Here is a 19,655-nt window from a genome sequence, read left to right as displayed (position 1 = left end):
CCTGAAAACACTTCATAAATGTTTTTGTTTGCCTCTGTATGCAGTATGCAGACGCCCTTGATTTGGAGTCTGTTAACACGAAGTAAGGTCCTGCCAAGTGGCTCCCAAAGCAGCCAGTGGCTTTTTATGTTACCCCACTTATACCACATTATTCTGAGAAAAGTGTAGGGTACTTATTCACACCAAGGCATTTAAATTGATGGGGTGTCCCTGCTGGGAAAATAATCTCTGAAGCAGAAAGCATTGCTAGATTTCAGAGAGCAAGAGCAACAGATAGAAAGTGTAGAACTGGGAAAGTGATAAAGGTGAAAACAGGCAGGGGGAAAAAGTCTAACTCAGATTAAGGACAGCATTTTCTCCTTCAGATTGTCACATTATAGCACTCAGGATATCTAAACTAGAGGCACACTGCCGTAGGTCCTGATTCTGGAGTTTCTGACACTCCAACTTACCTACCTGGGAGAGCCCTATACGTGGAAGGTGCAGAGGAAGAAAGAGCAATAATGGAGGTCCTGCATGCCCTGCCCTCAGCCCCCAGTTACTTCTGCCAACTGACTGGTCCTGAGCAATATAAGGCTGCATCCAGGAAGTCCCTTGAGTTTATATCAGCTCAGGAGCTCACAGACTGGTGAAAATACCAAGCATCTACAGTGCTCCACACCTGTCTGATTTAGTGTTTCATCACTCATTCCTACAGGAGTAGGGATGATCAGAACTGGAAAGGACCTGTGAGAATATCCTATCTAGCCCCTCATTTTATAGAAGACATCATTAGAGCCTAGAAAGAAAAAAAGACACCTCAAATTTATACAGCTTATTTGTGGCAGAATATTTAACTCTAGGTCTTCCAATTTAGCTTATGGCCTTTCTATTATATGTGTATGGCCAACATCCACAAGAAATGCTGAATCCTATAAACAGTGCTTAAGTCACATGTAAATTAATTTCAACATTTGAATGTATTAGAACATGTGAAATTCTCACCTGGATCATCCATGAAATTCACCCCAAGTATGTTTAAGAAGCACTGGTACACTGTGACTGACCATACACACAGTGTAATTCTAGGTCAAACTATAGAAAGCATTTATCCTGGTTAAGAAGGTGTTAAGAGCACTGCACTATGCTACTTTTTTCGTATATGTGTATTGAACACCTGCTAGGAAGACAGCATAAGTAATAAGGATTAGCTGATAATGTTTTGAGCTAGATGAACCTGAGCTTAAGTCTGAGACTCACCACTTGCCTGGAGAAATTTTCTAACCAACACACACCTATTAAATGGGCTATAGTCATACTTACATCATAGAATGATTGGGATGGGTTAAACAATCTAAGGCATAGAAGGCATTTAGCCATCGGCTGCCATATAACACTTAATAGATGGTAATGATTATGTTTAAATCCCAAATATTGGGTCCTGAAAGTAAAACAATTGGGAATGATATTGATCTAAGTGTACAACACAATGAGAATAACTTCTTGACAAGTTAGCACAACTCGTTTCTAAGAAAACACTAGCAGATATAAGCAGAAAGGAATAGTGATTAGTAACAGGAAACATACTTGAACAGATTGGGAGGAGAGTAAAAGAAGTTGGGTTTAGAAAGAACTTCTCAGGTACCTAATATTTGTCTGAGACTAACCAAGCTGTAAATGCAGTCGCTTTTTAGCAATTCCACTCATACACAAGTCGGGCCAAAGGATTCAGTTCATTACCTAATATACATCTAGTTCTTCTCAGTCACACTGACTGTCATGGGAAAAGTTAGGAAATCATCCAAGCACTGATCAATACACATGGATTTATCTGAATTTTATGTTCTTGTGCCTTGGTCATCAGTCGAGCTCTTTAAATTTTCCCATACGAAAAAATGATTGTCTTTTTGTGTATGACAAGGTAACAGTCTCTGCCCTGTTTATGGTGTCAGCTATACGTTAATAAAAGTAAACTATAAAGCAAGTCATTCATTCCCATTAGTCATTGGAATGTGTAGATGAGTAAGTATAACAATTAATATTCTTGTTTGGGAGACTCCTAAGGAAACACTAAATAGCACTAGTGTTATATAGCTCAGTGAATGCATTTTGTTAAATGCTTTTTAATTTTCTTGGCAACTCGTTCTTGAAGCCCTCTATTCTCTTGCTCTGTCTGGATCAGGTGCTTCTCAGCTCTCTTAAGAAGCTGAAATTAAGGAATTTGTCCTACTGCTTTTCTGAGTTGGTATTCTATTTCTTGATCATGTCTTTTTCTTGTTTTTCATCTTCCATATTTGTCTGTTGAGGGACTTTCTCCTTCACATTTTATTTTAGGAAGACTTTTTTATTAATTATTGTTTTAGGAAGATTTTTTTTATTAAGTATGCATGTTTTTCATTTCAACGCATACTTTTTTTCTCTCCTGTGCCAACTGTTTGTAGAGAAACTTTCCTATGCCATAGAATGTGCAAAGCACCCTAACGGTCTGGTACCAATTCCCGTGTGTGTGTGTGTGTGTGTGTGTTGGCAGGTTAAGGAGGTGAGTTTCCTCACATATCCAAGCAATTCTCAGACACCATCTGGGTGTCCTACAATTCAAATAAATTCTAACACTACCCAGAGATGATATCAGGTCCCACAGGTACGGTCTCAATCCCACAAGTCTGCCCTCCTCCCATGGTAAGCCATAATATCCTTCTGCCAAAACCTGCCAGGCATAGGCTCCTAACAATGGGTTCCCAGTGGACGCCTCGGGCTATCTATCCCCATGGGTAATTCAGGTAGGCCTGCAAAGGCCAAGGCAACACCTCCTCTCCTCTCTTCCCAGCTGAGCAGGGCTTACCTGCCCCCACACCATGTCCTCTGGGTCCTTGAGTTCCGCTCAAGGATGGGTCCTAAGGACCTTCTGGCAGATGAGGAGTGTGAGTGCCAAGGGGCCCAATGCTAGTAAATGGTAAGCCAGGAATATAACTCATTCTTCTTTACCTTCAGCTCTAGGGTTTTTTTCCTCAAACCAAGTCACCACTCCAGGTCCTCTTAAGATCTTTTCAGAAGCCAGAATATAGGCTTGGCTAGAGATGAAGGTGATAGAAACATAATAATCATCAATGATATTCAGTGTTTATAATCCCAGAGTTGTGGAGTTCCCACAACTCCATCAAGAATTTTGTGGACATCGTCTCTTGAAATCCTAACAACCAAACTTAGAGGGAAATACTCTCTACCTATTTTACAGATAAGAAAAAGGAGTCCCCAGAATTAGGTACAAAGTCATAATACTATTGAGTGGCAGAGCTGCATTCAAACATAGACCATTCACTTATTCACCTAACATTTTCAAAACCTAATAATTTTTATCCAGCTAAGACCCTGAAACATGCTTCATCTACTTGTTAATCGTTACCAACTCTACCTTTTTTGTTTGTGTGTTTATCCTTTTCTTCCTATTTAATGGACTGTATCTCTGCCTTTGCCTCTCTCTCTGCAACCTCCCTCAAAAACAGAGAAAATGGGAAAAGGGGGAAAAAAAGAAGCTAAAATCAATCTTTCACATTCTGGTGATTCTAAACTTCTGACTTTCCCATAAGGCCATCAGCTAAGATCTGGGAAACAAACTAGACCCCTTCCTCTGTATCCCCACCCAGATCCAGGGCTTCCATCTACTTTATTTGTAGCATCTCATAGACAGGTGGGTTCCAGGCAGTTGTACTTTTAAGTTTCAATGATTACATGTTTCTATGATTTTTTTTTAAATTTATTAATATATAATTCACCTTCCTACCCGAGGACTACCACCCCCACCATCCCGAGGGCTACTCTGGGGCGTCTGCTCAGTTCAGGGCGCACGACCCCAGACCACTACCCAGGCCTGGGCTCGGGCACCTGCGCCCCGTCCCATCCCTCTGCCCGGGAACCCTGGACCCACAGCACGAGCAGACGGGGTTGTTGGGCCAGACAATGAGGAGGGGAGGAGCGCTGGGATACCCGAAAGGGAACGGGTGGGGTGGAAAATCAGCCTCCCTCCCGGACGTCCCAGCCCACCCGGTGCCTGCTAAATGCCTGGCATTGAACTCAACTTTTAAAAAAGTTAATTGCCTGCGCCAACTTGCAAAGAGGGCGCAGCTCACAGTGGCTCATGTGAGGATTGAACTAGCAGCCTTGGGGTTCTCTGCACCACGCTCCAACCAACTGAGCCAACCCGCCACCCCTGTTGGACGACCATTAAAGCGGCAAGCTTTTGCATCATGACCCGCACCCCCAAAGCAATTCAACGTGCAATCAGTCATTCATTCACTCATTTTAAATGAACAATTTCATTCATCCGTTAACTCAAGAGTGTGCCAAGGTCCCCTAATAGAGACCAGCAGACTGACAAGCTGACCTACAGAGGGACCTTTCTGATTACATCAGGACCGCCTGGATAACCCACCACAACCTCCCCATCTCCAGATCCTTCTCAAGATCACACCTCACCTTTTTGCCAGGTGAAGTAACAGTCTATAGATTCTGGGGGTTGGGACAGGGACACACCTTTGGGGGCCGTTATCCTTTCTGCCACAGTTTCCTTACCCATAAAATGGGGATATTGATAACCTGCCTCATAGGCTTGTGGGGAAGATTATGGGAGATGGTTCGTGTGAAGCCCTAAGAGAGTGCGTGGCACATAAGGAAGCACTTGCCATCATACATTTAGTGGGAGGCTTCGGCATTCATGGGAGTGGTTACCAGGGAGAGCTCAGAGCCCTGACCCCTGACCCATGGCCCTGTATGCCACCTCTTCCCTTCCTTCTAGGCACCCTCTGTCCAACCCTGGTGACAGGGGAGCAAAATCACTGCAAAATATCAGGTTTGTATTTGGCATCTTCTCTAGGCTCTGCACTGCCCCCCTCAGATCTCTCAGCTTTTATAAACTCCCCTGATTTGTATAGAAAAGTGGCCCCAGCAGAAGCAGCGTCAGAACCACCTGGGAACTTGTCAGAACACTTAGTCCCCTCCCAGACTAACTAAAGCAGAAACTCTGGGGTGGGGCCTTAAGGTTTTAAGGAGCCCTACAGGGGATTCTAATACTCCCTCTGTGGAGGGAGCATTTTCTCAAGCACCCCACCTGCAAGGCAGGTACAGTCTTAGAACCCCCATGGCCTAGGTGAGGTTTTAAGTCTCAGCGAGGTGAGTGGCTCGCTAAGGCCATGCAGGTAGAAAGTGGTCGAGCCCGGGTTGGAATGAAAGCAAAGTCCGTGCTCTTTCCACTTCACCCTGTGCCTCCCCTTTGGGTACCTACCTGTAAAAGTGCCACCTGGACACAGGGCCCAGGTGATCAGGGGAAGCTCTCCTCAGCCACTCCCATGGCACAGCCTCTCCCTTCTCATCTGTCGTGTGTCATTTTGAGCACTGCCCTGTATTCAGATCCAGTCTCAGGGTCTGATAACTAATTTACACGCAAGTATAAATGGCTGATAATGCCTTCAGGTATTGCCTGCTCTTTAAGGGGATGTTTGTGGTAACTATAAGAAAGGGAGCTTCTGGTGGGGTTTCAGGCACCTTGGCAGGAATGTCAGGAGGAAACATTTGTATGTTTTGACAGTCCGAGTACAGGCAGAATGGTCTCATGGAAACAGCACAGGGCATTGCTTGACTGGATTGTCACTGCCTAGAGACCTTGGGCAAGTCACTTCATTTCCCTAAGCCTTCATTTGCTTACCTGTAAAAGGGCTTGATTCCTACATCAGAGGATTGGGAGGATTACATGAGATAGCCTTTATCAGGTGGTCCCTTCCTCCCCAAATTTCCATAGCAGTCTGCTGAGCCCAACCAGGCAGACTCACCCCAGGTTACAAATTAGGTAGGTTCTTTCCCGGGGAAGCATCTTGTGCCAGCTGCCAAAGGACTGCCCAGGGTCAGAGTGCCTGGCAGTCCCCGCTTCTGGAAGTCTTCCCTGATGCCAGCCTGAACTCAAGCCATATGGGAAGCAGTGGGAGCACTGTGTAGAGAGCCAGGGGCCCGGGGTCTAGTCCTGGCTTTGCCACTGATTCACTGTGTGATCTGGACAATTCTCTGCCCCTCTCTGAGCCTGAAGCTTCACCTGAGAAATGAGGGTGAGATATAAAGATGTATAAGGGCCTTCCCACACTAGCTTGGCAACCATCCCCTGGACCCCTTTAGCAGCCCTGGCCCCCTGGCTATGATAAAGAAGCACATCCTGCTGGAGTTGTTCCCACAGCCTTCTGTGAGACCTGTTGTTTTCTCCTCTACATGACTAAGTTCTTCCAGGGAAGGCCCCAACGTTTGCGGCTCCTTGTTTTGTGTTCAGCCCCGCACTTAGCACTGAACTCTATACATCATTGTACTCAGTAAAGACCTGCGGATTAATCCCCCCCACCAAAAAAATTATATATACATATATATATATATTATATATATAATTCACATACCATAAAATTCAGTTAAGTGTACAATTCAGGGGTTTTCAGTGTATTTATAACATTGTGCAATCATCACCAATATCTAATTTCAGAACATTTTCATCATTCTAAAAAAAAAAGCTCCATGGAATACAATTAAAAGACTTAGGTGGCAGAGTTTTATTTTAAAATATCAATATTTGCAATATGCTAAACGTTATATACTTTTCTACTATTTAGATATTAAATGACAATTTTTAGATGTCAACTTAATGTTTTTGAGGGGACCTATACTATTGCAAAATTATTTTAGAAAGTACCCAGGCAAAAATGTTGAAGACCACTTGTTTGAATTAATATGAGAGGAGATAGGTACAGTAGCCCCCTTATCCACAGTTTTAGTTACCTGTAGCCAGCTGCGATCTGAAAAATCTTGAATGGAAAGTTCCACAAATAAACAATTCGTAAGTTTAAAATTGCACACCGTTCTGAATAGTGTGGTGAAATCTTGCATCATCCCGCTCTGTCCCACTGGGGATCTGAATTATCCCTTTGTCCAGCACATTCACGATGTATTCACTACTTGCCCATTGGTCACTTAGTGGCCGTCTCGGTTATCAGATCAACTGTAGCACTATCACATTGTTCTTGTATTCAAGTAACCATTATTTTACTTAATAATGGCTCCAAAGCTCAAGGGTAGCTTAAGCTTTATCACAGGTGGGAATGTATAGGAAAAAGTATAGTATCTATAGGGTTTGGCACTATCCGTGATTTCAGGCATCCATGGTGGAAGGGTGGGTCTTGAAACATATCCTCCATGAATAAGGAGGACTACTGCATGTAAAAGGGAAAAGAATGGGACATTTTGAAGGCTTTGTTTGAAGGAATCCTTGGTCCAAAGACTGGATGTATGGCTAATGTCAAAGGATGTGAGGGGATCTGACTAAAAGACAAATGTTCACTCTCAGGTCTAGCTTTGTGGGCATGAAACATGGGAAGTAGCAGCAGGCCCATGCTCAGAGATTCCTGTGTTTGGTTCAATGTTCTGTTGACATGTTCTTGACGTTCTTAATACTTTATTTTTGAACTTATGTTTTGTGAAATGAAGGCTAATGGGACAATAGAGCAGAAGAATATTCACAGCCATTTCTTGCACTCTGTTTGCATATAGTGTATAGACGCACTGTGCACACAAAATACCACTAACCCATGATATATGTAAATGCAATGAGATGCACAGTATTAAGGAGGAAAGGAGAGAGATAAAGAGAAAGTAAGATAACAGAAGGGAAAACGAACATAAAAATTACCAAATACAATTTCCACTTTTCTTGAAATTCCCTATGGAATATTTTCCTTCCTCATTTCCTCCTCCCATTTTCAATCCCTTCTTATTCTCTGCTTAAGAATAAGCACCATGGAGAAGATTTTTGCAAACAGTTTCTCTGATAAGGGTCTAATATCCAAAATATACAAGGAACTCATGAAACTCAACAACAAAAAAACAAACAACCCAATTGAAAAATGGGCAGAGGACCTGAAGAGACATTTCTCCAAAGAGGACATACAAATGGCAAATAAACATATGAAAAAAAGCTCAACATCACTAATTAACAGAGAAATGCAAATAAAAATCACAATGAGATATCACCTCACCCCAGTCAGATTGGCTATTATCAACAAGACAAATAGTAACAAGTGTTGGAGAGGCTGTGGAGAAAAAGGAACCCTGATACACTGTTGGTGGGAATGCAGACTGGTGCAGCCTCTATGGAAGGCAGTGTGGAGGTTCCTCAAGAAATTACAAATAGAATTACCATATGACCCAGCAATCCCTCTCCTGGGTATCTACCCAAAGAATTTGAAATCATTTATACATAAAGACACGTGTGCTCCAATGTTCATTGCAGCTTTGTTTACGGTGGCCAAGACATGGAAACAACCAAAATGTCCTTCGATAGATGAATGGATAAAGAAGTTGTGGTATATATACACAATGGAATACTATTCGGCGTTAAGGAAAGATGATATAGGAACATTTGTGACAACATGGATGGATCTTGAGAGTATAATGCTAAGTGAAATAAGTCAGACAGAAAAAGCAGAGAACCCTATGATTTCACTGATACGTGGTATATAAACCAAAAACAACAAAAGAACAAGACAAACAAATGAGAAACAAAAACTCATAGACACAGAAAATAATTTAGTGGTTACCAGAGGGTAAGGGGGGGTGGGGGGAGGGAGATGAGGGTAAGGGGGATCAAATATATGGTGATGGAAGGAGAACTGACTCTGGGTGGTGAACACACAATGGGATTTATAGATGATGTAATACAGAATTGTACACCTGAAATTATGTAATTTCATTAACAATTGTCACCCCAATAAATTAAAAAAAGAAAAAGAATAAGCACCATGGCTCAAATCCCTAGAGCAAACCCCTTGGGTCTTCCTACCAGAGTGCCACAGAGAGTCAATAAATAATCTCACTTACCAATCCCCTTGACCAGACGAGGCTGGAACCCAGAGCTAAACTGAAGACACTCATTGAGCTCACAAAACCAAGGACAGATTACACATTTCAACTCAGACCCCACTTCAACCCAGACATTTCAACACCTCATTATCCCCAAATCACACTTATACAACCTGCACAAAAACACAGCTTTCACACCCCTAACCAAACCATTGTATTCAGGTATATATCACCTGCACAAGCTATTACTCCACCACCCACTATCCCACATAGCCTCACACTCACATATGACACCCATTACAGAGCTCCAACCTGTGTGCTCAACTTGTGAACACACGTCACTCATACAGGTATGTTCTTGATATCAAATTCCCCAAAAATCTGTGTTGAAAGAACCCAGAGTTCACTTATTGAAGTCAGAGGGAGAGCTGAAAAACTTAACCATCATAGGTTAAGGCCATCATAGGTATAGGCCTTGATCCAGAGACAAGTCTGAGTGAGACAAATTAGGGAGGATGCCCCATTTCACCCAGAGTAATGCTTCAGCTCACTGTCTTTTCCCTGGGAAAAAACCTTGCTTATACCTAATATTTCTGGTACGCACATCCACAGGTGCTCAGAGTGCTCAAAGTAGAAGTTTCCTCATAACAACTATGATGTGTATTTGAAATCTTCCTTTGCAGGATAGTCTGGGGGAAAATGGGAAGAGAAGATGATAGTGACTCCAGCTCTCCACTCATCACCACCCAAGTTTCTTTCCTCTAGTGACTGGGGCCATCAGTAAAAGTCTACCGGAAAGTCAGAGGGGCTCTCCACTTTTATATGTGTCTTTGGAATCCAGAAGAGTAAAGTGATTGCAGCATCAGATACTGATATTATAGTGCCTGGAAGGAAAAAGACTGGAATTCAAGTATTGGTCATATCAATGGAAAGTTAAGTGAAATGAAAAAAAAAAACAAATGTTGAATCAGGAGATGTGAGACCTAATTTTAGTTCTGATAGTAACATGCTTTGTGATCTGGATTACATCAATTCACTTCTCTAAACCTGCACTTCTACTTGGTAAGACAGAGGTGAGAATGATATTATCCTTTATATTGCTACCATATGAGGCTATGGGACAAAGAGCTTATAAAAATGGGGATGACATTCTTTTTGGTGTCCAAACTTTTTAATTCCATATACTTTACTCTTTCTCAACCACAAAAACCGTGTGAGATAAGAAAGCCAAGTAGTGTCATTTCCAATTTATAAATGAGAAAATTAAGTCTTGAAAAATGTCATGGGACTTATCCAATGCCAAACAGTAAATAGGTAGAAAAGCTGAGTCTAGGATTCCAGAGTTGTTTATAAATCTAGACTTCCCAGAGAAGGGAAAGAATTTTTTCAAGGTCATATAACACTCTTGTGATAGAATCGGGACTAAAATTCAGGATTCCAGGTATCCTACAAAGGATTATTTTAGGTGTACAATGTTACTGAGGGAGGATATACCTAGTACTAGCTCTCTACAACAACAATAAATAAAAAAAATCACTCTTCCAGAACGTCTACTGTTGGTGAAGACCAGGATACTCCACTCACTCCCTCCATCTGCCTCTATCAGCACTTGACATTCTGAACTGGCCATTAATCCAACCATTACACTGATGGTCATACAGTACTTTAAGCTGGCTTTGCCATAGTTAGCAGTGCTGTCTTCTAGCATGTCTGATGCATTCTTGCTTTCTTCCATTGTACCCACGTGTGTGCTCAAAATACTGTAGCTAATCAGTCACGAGTCATTTGAGTGGGTTCAGGTTGCCTAGACTCTTTAAAGGCACTTTGGGTGAGATATAAAAATAAGCCATTTGGTGTATACCTGAGTAAATATTTACTTACACAGAGTAAGTAAATAAACATTATGGCATTAAGGCAAGAATGGTGTATTATTAAGAGTTATCAAAATTGATTCTTTTCGTGAATAGTGATAAAAATTTCTAGATATAGACACAGCCATGTTGTGTGGCAGCTCCAATTGTATAAAGACATAGCTCCCAGCTCAGTAGGATTTTGCAAAGTAGTGGGTCAATAAAAAAATATAAAGATGACTAAGGACTAGATGAGAGATGAAAGGTTTCTGGGAGTCAGAGGCACTTGCCCAATATTTAGAAACTAGGGAGGTAAAAGGAAGGAAGGAAGGAAGGAAGGAAGGAAGGAAGGAAGGAAGGAAGGAAGGAAGGAAGGAAGGAAGGAAGGAAGGAAGGAAGGAAAGGCTCGTTGAGCAAATGGAATAGCATAAACTAAAAAAAGAGGCAAGCAATTTTTCTAGACCTATGAGTACAAAAGAGGGTGAATGATGTGCAGCATGTGGTGGGTGATAAGTCTGGAAGGGATAGACAGGATGAATGCTTAAATTCCTGGCTTGGTGCTTGGAACATAGAAGTCAAAACATGAATTTTGAATATAGAAAATGGCAGATGATAAAAATGGATTATATATATAATAGTATTTCTTAAGATTCTTGGACAAGTTAATAGCGGTAAATACTTTGTCTCAGTCTAAAATAGATGATTCACAGATATGTAATCATTTTATATAAATGAACAAAATACCTGATTTTACAGGACAGATGTACCATCACCCTTTGGATAGAGCCCTTTATTTGCCAGGAAGAATGTCAGCTTCCAACATTAGTGATGACGGTCTCCCAGTCACTCTCTTCCTGACAGGGATCCCAGGGCTGGAGTGGGCCCACATCTGGATTGCCATCCCCTTTTGTACCATGTATGTGGTAGCACTGGCTGGGAATGCTGCCCTCATCCTGGTCATTGCCATGGACAATGCACTTCGTGCACCCATGTACCTCTTCCTTTGCCTGCTCTCACTCACTGACCTGGCTCTCAGCTCCACCACTGTGCCCAAAATGCTGGCCATTTTGTGGCTCCGTGCTGGTGAGATTTCCTTCAGTGGATGCCTGGCCCAGATGTTTTGTGTCCATTCCATCTATGCTCTGGAGTCCTCGGTTCTTCTTGCCATGGCCTTTGATCGATACGTGGCTATCTGTAAGCCACTGAGATACACAGTCATTCTCAACCATACCATCATAGGCAGAATTGGCCTTATTGGGATATTCCGTAGTATGGCCATTGTCTCCCCCTTCATCTTCTTGTTGAGGCGACTGCCCTACTGTCAGCACCATGTCATGGCACACACATACTGTGAGCATATGGGCATTGCTCGACTGGCCTGTGCTAACATCACTGTCAATATTGTCTATGGGCTAACTGTGGCCCTGTTGGCCATGGGTCTGGACTCTATTCTCATTGCTATCTCCTATGGCTTTATCCTCCATGCTGTCTTTCGTCTTCCATCTGGCGATGCCCAACACAAAGCTCTGAGTACCTGTGGCTCCCACCTTGCGGTCATCCTGGTCTTCTACATTCCTGCCTTCTTCTCTTTCCTCACCCACCGTTTTGGCCAACACCAAGTCCCCAAGCATGTGCACATCTTTCTGGCTAATCTCTATGTTCTGGTGCCTCCTGTGCTCAACCCAATCATCTATGGGGCTAGGACCAAGGAGATTCGGGCTCGACTTCTAAGACTACTTCATTTGAGATAGATTTCAATATGAATGCTGAGCAGAATTATGAGAATAAATGTTGAATTATGAGAATAAATACATGTACATGGTTGAAGACCTCTAACAAGAGAGGAATGTGTTTACATGGGATAAAGCTCTGGAAAGAAAAGGAAAGTCCAGATAAATTGGAGATATCAATAATTACATTGAAATATCTTATTCCTGACGCTCTTGAGCAACTCTGAATAGTCCAGACAGGTGATAATATTTCTAATTTTGTCTCAAAATTACTAAAGAGTAAGTCAGTTCTTGTTGTTGAAAGGAGTTTGGTTTCATGGTGGGGATATTCTACTGTGAGTCTAAATAGAAAAGAGAAAAAACATTTTAATTAAATTGAATCTGAGTTCTAATACTTTGAGTAGTGATTAAGCAAACAAGTTCTAAAGCCAGAGTGCCTGGATTTGAATCCTGGTTCCTCTGCTTACTAGTTTTGTGGCATTGAGCATGTCAATAAATCTTTCTATGCCTCAGTTTGGCAAACTGTTAAATGGAGGATAATGATATCTATCTCTTAACGTTGTGATGAGGAATAAATAAATTAATGAATGGAAAATATTTAAGACAGCACCTAACATGTAACATGCTCAACAAATAAATAAGAGAAAGCTATGTAAGCTCTCTAAATATTATTAGCCAAGTTATAATCTCTTTAGAACTGTTTTGTATTATATCATTTCATAGGGTTATCATGGTAACTATGTTATATAACAACTCTAAAATATTTAGACAGTGCTTGGAATATAAATAGTGCTCACTAAAACTTTATTTTCTCTACTTCTTTTGCCTTCCATGTTGAAATCTTTCTTTTTAGCAATAAAGTAATTCTTTATTAAGGATTCAGGGAAGCCTGCTCATTGTCCAAGTGCCTTTTAAAATTCTCTTTCATTGTCTTAATAACTTCAATTCTAAAATACACAAATAAACAAAGTTGTCACGGGGATATAAAGTATAACATAGGGAACATAGTCAATAATATTGTAATAACTATGTATAGAGCCAGGTAGGTGCTAGACTAACTGAGGGGATCACTTCATAACTTATATAAATGTCTAACCACTATCCTGTACACCTGAAACTAATATAAAATAATATTGTCAACTTTAACTGAAAAACAAAAAATTGAAATAAAATAAAATACACAAATAAGTCCACAAACACTCCTTCCAATTACTCAAAAATATGCTTGTTATTATCTGCATTTTCAATTAAGAGCCTGTGATTCAGAGAGGCTTAAGGTTATGCATTTATATGGACAATATCTCACATATTACCCAGTATTTTATAATGGAAAGAAATGTGATATCTGGATCCAAATAACATTAGGCTTAAATCTTGACTTCCTTATGTACTAGTAGTTGTATAAATTAGGTCATGCCACTTAATGAACCCCAATTTTAGTAAAGTGTTTATTATTGTGCAGGACGTAAATCAAGCACTCAATAAAAATTGGTGGAAGTTGATAGTATTTGGTTAACAATCCTTAAATTTATAAAAGTATGCAATGTTTTATTATATTTTCATGACTGAAAATAATCTGTATTATTTATGTATTTACTTCTTGATCAATTTATTCATTAGCATTCTAAAACTTCATCACTGCAGGAGTCTCATGTGTTTCCTACATATAGTTAATAAGCACTTATTAAATATTATGGAAAAAATGGCTATGGACCATGTAGGTATATGTCATATTCTTTGTTGAATTAATAAACTAATGAATGATATCTTCATGTGCTGTTGTGATGAGTAATGACAATGTGTTGTCAAGCATAATGTCTGGCCCACAGTAGGTCCTTAATAATTTGATTTTTGTTTATATTACACTGGGCTGATCAGACGAAGGCATATTCACAAGGACAAGGATAGAGGGAAGGGAGCTTTTCTACTGAGGAGTACAATTAGAGGAAAGAGTATCACCAAGTCCATGGGTGAGACAAAAGGAGAAGTGTCCGTTCTGGCCATGGAGAACTCCAAGTCTAGCTGTAGAGGCAAGTTCACATTCAGGGAGCTGTCATGGGCCAGGGCCAGTCACGTCTGATTCAATTCCTAGAGGCCTCAAAAGCCAGACCAGGGTCAAAATATATGTGCAGCTCTCAAAAGTTTTATGAATTAATTTGTATTGAAACAGTGATGGATCAATCTCAATCAGTTTTTTAACATCTTTATTGGTGTAAAATTGATATACAAACACTGTGCATGTTCAGTGTATACAATGTGATGCGTTTGAACATATGTATACTCCTGTGATGACCATCACCACAGCCAAGGATATCTACCGCCTCTGAAAGTGTCTTTGGTTCCGTGTGTGTGTTAAGAATCTTCAGTTTTAACTCAACGCTGAAGTAAAGTGAAGTTAGTGGTTAATGGAAGAAAGCAAGATTTCCCAAGGTGATAATTCCCTGATCACAACAGTGTTCCGTATCATCCATTCTTAAGTGCACACGAAAAAGTTAAACTTTTGAGGATACACAGAAGTCACAAACCATCCAGCATGTGCAGATGACTCAGCCTGCTCTGTGAGCCTGGCCCTGCTAAAGCCTTAAGCAACCCTTCTTATAGAAGAATTTGAGGTGTGCCACGCTTTGGCATATGAATCAGTGCAATTGACCAATTTCAGAGAATCATTTACAATGAGCCTAACCATGGAATCCTGCCCTATTGGATATCCTTGCTTCTTCTTGCCCTGAGTCTAACTTTTAATTTGTGCTGAGACCCTTTGATCTGGATTTTAAGTGATTCAGCCCTGGGGAGGCCCTGAGGAGCCATCCTGCCAAGTTTTCCCCAATATCATAGCCCATCTTCATAGACCTATCACAGACCTAGAATTGTCCCATCCTACTACTCCCAAGTCTGTCTATTTCTCTTATAAAGCACGCACACACACACACACACTTTCTTGTATATGTAGGATTTAAAAAAAAAACACACAAATTCTTTCCTCTGAACCCTGAAGAAACTCTCCCTACTGCCCCTCACTGTCTCCTGATTGCCACTTTGATTTTGATATCCTAACAACACGAGCAACAAGCAGGAAGACATTCGATTTGTGCCTATAATAAGTAGGCGTAGGTAATTTCTTCACGGTGACTTAGATTATTCTCTGAGCTGTTCCTCTCTAAATGAGATTCTAAACTCCTAAAAGGTTGGAAAATGTATTTGTCCTGTCTCTGTGTCAGGGCAGCACAGGACATACTTTTTACTCACTGACTTTGAAATTGGGCTCTGGCATTGAAACCAGACCCTGATAGCCATTTTTAAAATTATTATTATTTTACTTTTTCTTTCTTTCCTCTAGTATTTTTAGTGTTTTTCAGAAGATAACAATAGGCCTCCTCACAGCAATATGGAGACCACCAGACTAACCCAGATCAGACTGGTTCCAGAGACTTAGGCAGGTGCAGTGAGCAGCTAAATGACCCTGAGCTGACCTCAAGAGCACAGTGGAACCAAGAGTCACAGAACTCTACTAGCAGAGATGCTACTTTTACCAACAGGAGACCATTAGGAAGCTAGGGGTTCATCAGTAAGGAAGATCCAGCGCAAGGACCAAATTTGGACAAAGACCTGATTAATCAAACTCCACCAGACTGGAATTTTTTTTGTTCTCTCTTGCCCTCTCCACATTCCTTACCTTAGATAACTTAGTTCCAAGGCTATCCAATCCCAGCTCTTGAATTAGAATTAATAAATATGTATAGCCCTTCCAAACCTCATCCTTTAAATTTACTCCAAGCTTTTGTCCAGGGCAGACTGATCTGAGCCTTGTCTTGTGTCTACTCCTTTGGCTGCCTGAGGAATAAATCTGTGAAAACCTGTTCCCTCCTCCTTTGGCTTCTCTGTGTGTGATGGGCTTCACCTCATACCCTTTGTTTGGTAACAATTTCATGGAAACTGATTGATTCTGGCTGTGTGGCAGTGTAAAGCTAAAAGCACAAACCTGGGAATCAAAGAGCTGGGGTTTCTTCATCTCTGTCAATCACAAACTGTTTGACCTTGGGAGAGTTACAAACCAGAAGGGGGATGCTCCATATGCCTACACTATGAGTCACCTCACTGATTGAGCAGAGGTTTACAGAAGAGAATGGGTAGATTGGGAAAGCATTGATGGCTTTCACTAAAGACAAAGGGAACACAGAACTTAGAGTAGAAATGGGGGTCAGAGGAAAGATACTAAGCTATGTTGGGGCATGCTGAGCCAGAAGATCCTCTGGGACCCAAAGGGAAGAGTACTAAGCTGTGGAAAGTATAAGTAGACTCAGATTTTGAAACCAGGTACAAAGAAGTAAGAACAGAACCAAGAAAACAACGAAACTCTTTGAAGGATAAAGAAAGAAAAAATTGGAGTAATATACTCTCAGGAAACACCACCCTACAAGACAATTGGATTTTTAAAAATAGGCTAAATGAAGCAGCTTAAAGAAAAGTCAGTATATGAATTTCCATAGAAAAATTTGGGAAAATGAGGAGTGAGAAACAGTTTAGAGAAAGCTTCTGCACTGTATTGGGGATAAGTCTCTGTAGATCATGGTGAAACATAATCACTGGAAGGGCAGACACTTTCAAGAAATTCAGATACAAAAAAGAGAGATAAAGTTCAGTAATCAATAGGGCAGCAGACTCAAGCATTTTGCAGCAAACGGGAAGAAGTCTGTGTAGGAGGAGAGGATGGAGCTTCAGAAGTAGTGGTGGGGGACCTCAGAAGAGCAGGGTCTTAACACAGGCAATTATCAAAGAAAGAACCCTAGCTGAGAGGAAAGTTAAGCATCTTTTCTGCAATAACAAGAGACTGGATCAAAAGACAGAGAAACATGGTCAGAGTGGGTGGCTTCCAGAGGCCATAAAGAAAGTCATGGCTTCCTGGGGTAGAAAAGTCAGGATTCCTTCACTCTGGAGTTGGAATAGAGGTGGCTCATCGTGATGATGGTAATGTTGGTGGGGAACTGGGTTGCCAATTAAACAGGAGTAAAAATACTCAGGATTTTCTACCTCATGTTCAAATTTGGAAAACACTTTGAGATTGAAGATATGAGATGAAACTCAAATCCAAGACCATTTAACATGATCAATCTCTCCTCCCATAAAACATTCTCTTTGCCCACCTACCCTCAAATCGACATTACACGAGATGCAAGCAATCTTTTTAATGTAGAGCAGGCTTGGGTATTGGAGGAGGGCTATTCCATTGTGCATATGATCTGAGTAGGAGGAATTCCCAAAATAAGGTACTACGCCTGCCATCCCCCTTCCCCTTTGTTTTCCTCCCTCTGCATGGGGTGGTGCATTGAAGGCATCAGCTGGAGGGACCTAGGCCTCTGGTTCCCCCAGTAGCCTCTCCGTGGCAGCGTGGATGTCTCCACCTGTGGCTATCAGAGCCTGCAGGTTAGCATCATGATTAGCGAAGCCCATGGCCTTCAGATGCTCCAGTTCCTGCTGGTAATGGCCTTCAGTGAGCGGGGGTGAGGACAGTGAAGATTGGGTAGACTGGGAGCAGGCATTGGCCAGTGCATGGAGGAACTGAAGAACAGCCAATGTGGGTTGCTCGAGGTCTGCTCTATGACCATGTCCTCCACCCCTAGTTTCATGGGCTCCTGTCGTCCTATGTGGTCTACCTGAGCCCCACAGACAAGGCCCCAGTCCAGGCACTTCCCTGGACAGTACCTGCAGGCCCTTTTCTATCTGTATCAATGCCTGCAGTGCTCGTGGGTTGGTGAGGATGGGAAGTAGTGGTATATGATGTCGCAGGGGGCTGCCAGTGGCCAGCTGGTGTAACAGAGCTGGATTTTGTTGGAGGACATGCAAGGATCTACGTAAGGTAGAGGGTGAGGGTCCCAGCTGACTGATTAGAGTAGCTTTCTTTATGGACTGCTGGCCATCCTGGGAGGAACTATCCAGCATACTGGTCCTGCACTCTGAATTGGCCTCATCTGAGGCCATGCCCCTGGCCTGGGTAACTGCTCCTGCACTGACCTCCTGTGCCAATGGCCTGGCAGGGGCAGAGACCTTGGGGATGGCAGCAGTGGTGTCAGTACTGCTGTGAGCATTGGCCTCACCTCTGCAAAGCTCTAAACATGGGTTATTGCCTTTGGAAGCAACCAGTGGGGACAGAGTGAAGAGCATGAACTGCTGGATATCAGAGCAGACTGGACGCATAGCATTATCACAACCTGGCACTGCCTTCAAAGCCTCTAGACCCCGCTTGTCTGCTTGCAGGAGCTCCTGTTGCTGGGCTGGGTTCTGCAAGGTTTCCAGAGCCTTAAAGGCTGGCTCGGGTTTCTGTGCTGGCCTTGAGAATTCAGGAACATGACTGGTATTGGCTGGTTTCTCATTTGCCAGGCCTTGAACCAGAGGTTCTTCCAAGAATGACACCACAGGCTGGGGCACAGCCATTAGGAGTTGAGCCAGTTGGCCAAGGAAGTCAGCCAGATCAGGTGAGCTCCGGACAAGCCGGCCTAGCCTAGCTAGTATCCCAGCACTCTCTGAGGTAGAGGGTTCAGAACGATGGGTGCAGTGGCCTGTGGGGTCTGGCAGACTTCCGGGACTGGGCAGAGTTCCTTTCAAAGGGGTCCTCACCACCAAGTGGACCGTAGTTCCATCAAGGATGCCTCGTTGGCTCAGTATGTCTTGATCCCGGAGGATCTTTCCAGTGAAGATGAGCACTAGTCGGTCAATGTGACAGTGGAAACGTTTGGAGATCTGTTTCTTAAAGTGGCGGATGCTGCTATTTTCTGCCAGCATAAATTCCTGGCAGTCTTGTGGGGTCTTGACAGACACTCTGATGACATGGGATGATGGCTCACAACCAGACACCAGGTGGCTGTCCCCTGCTTCTTCCCTAGCTTGTGCCATATTTCCTCAAGAGCAGATGCAGGGTCACCTGAGGACCTACAGAAGCCTAGATGTAGCACTGAGCACACCTGAGGCCAGGGACCGATAAGTGTCCAGTGACGTCCTCTCATCCACATACTATGGACGCCACCTCCCAGTGTAGCCCTGCAGCCACCTGGCTCCCACAGGGGTGACAGCTGCTGTTCTCCAGGGTCAGCCTTAGGGATATGATGTCAGCGATGAGGTCACAGTTGAGATCTGAATGGGGGAAGGGCAGAGGTCTCCACCACCTGTTTGAGGTTGGCTCTCTTTATGATTTGAGTTAAACAGCAATAGAAAATGAGTTTAA

At 42.4% G+C, this 19,655-nt stretch overlaps 2 protein-coding genes across 2 annotated transcripts; one reads left to right on the top strand and one right to left on the bottom strand.

The window, feature by feature from the left end:
• Positions 1-11,515: 11,515 nt before the first annotated feature.
• On the top strand, positions 11,516-12,460 carry OR52D1 (olfactory receptor family 52 subfamily D member 1; the record flags this gene model as incomplete). The annotated part of the gene is made up of 1 exon (XM_081063494.1): positions 11,516-12,460. One exon carries the CDS (start codon positions 11,516-11,518, stop codon positions 12,458-12,460), a length of 945 nt encoding a protein of 314 aa, XP_080919620.1.
• A 5,325-nt stretch (positions 12,461-17,785) lies between these two features.
• On the bottom strand, positions 17,786-19,327 carry LOC308503785 (ubiquilin-1-like; the record flags this gene model as incomplete). Its single annotated transcript, XM_081063445.1, has 1 exon — positions 17,786-19,327. One exon carries the CDS (start codon positions 19,325-19,327, stop codon positions 17,786-17,788), a length of 1,542 nt encoding a protein of 513 aa, XP_080919571.1.
• Between the last annotated feature and the right edge of the window lie 328 nt (positions 19,328-19,655).

The sequence above is a fragment of the Rhinolophus hipposideros genome (assembly GCF_964194185.1).
Source record: "Rhinolophus hipposideros genome assembly, chromosome: 10".
NCBI classification, from domain to species: domain Eukaryota; kingdom Metazoa; phylum Chordata; class Mammalia; order Chiroptera; family Rhinolophidae; genus Rhinolophus; species Rhinolophus hipposideros.
Note: the sequence above shows the minus strand (reverse complement) of the source record. Positions and strands in the feature narration are given on the sequence as shown.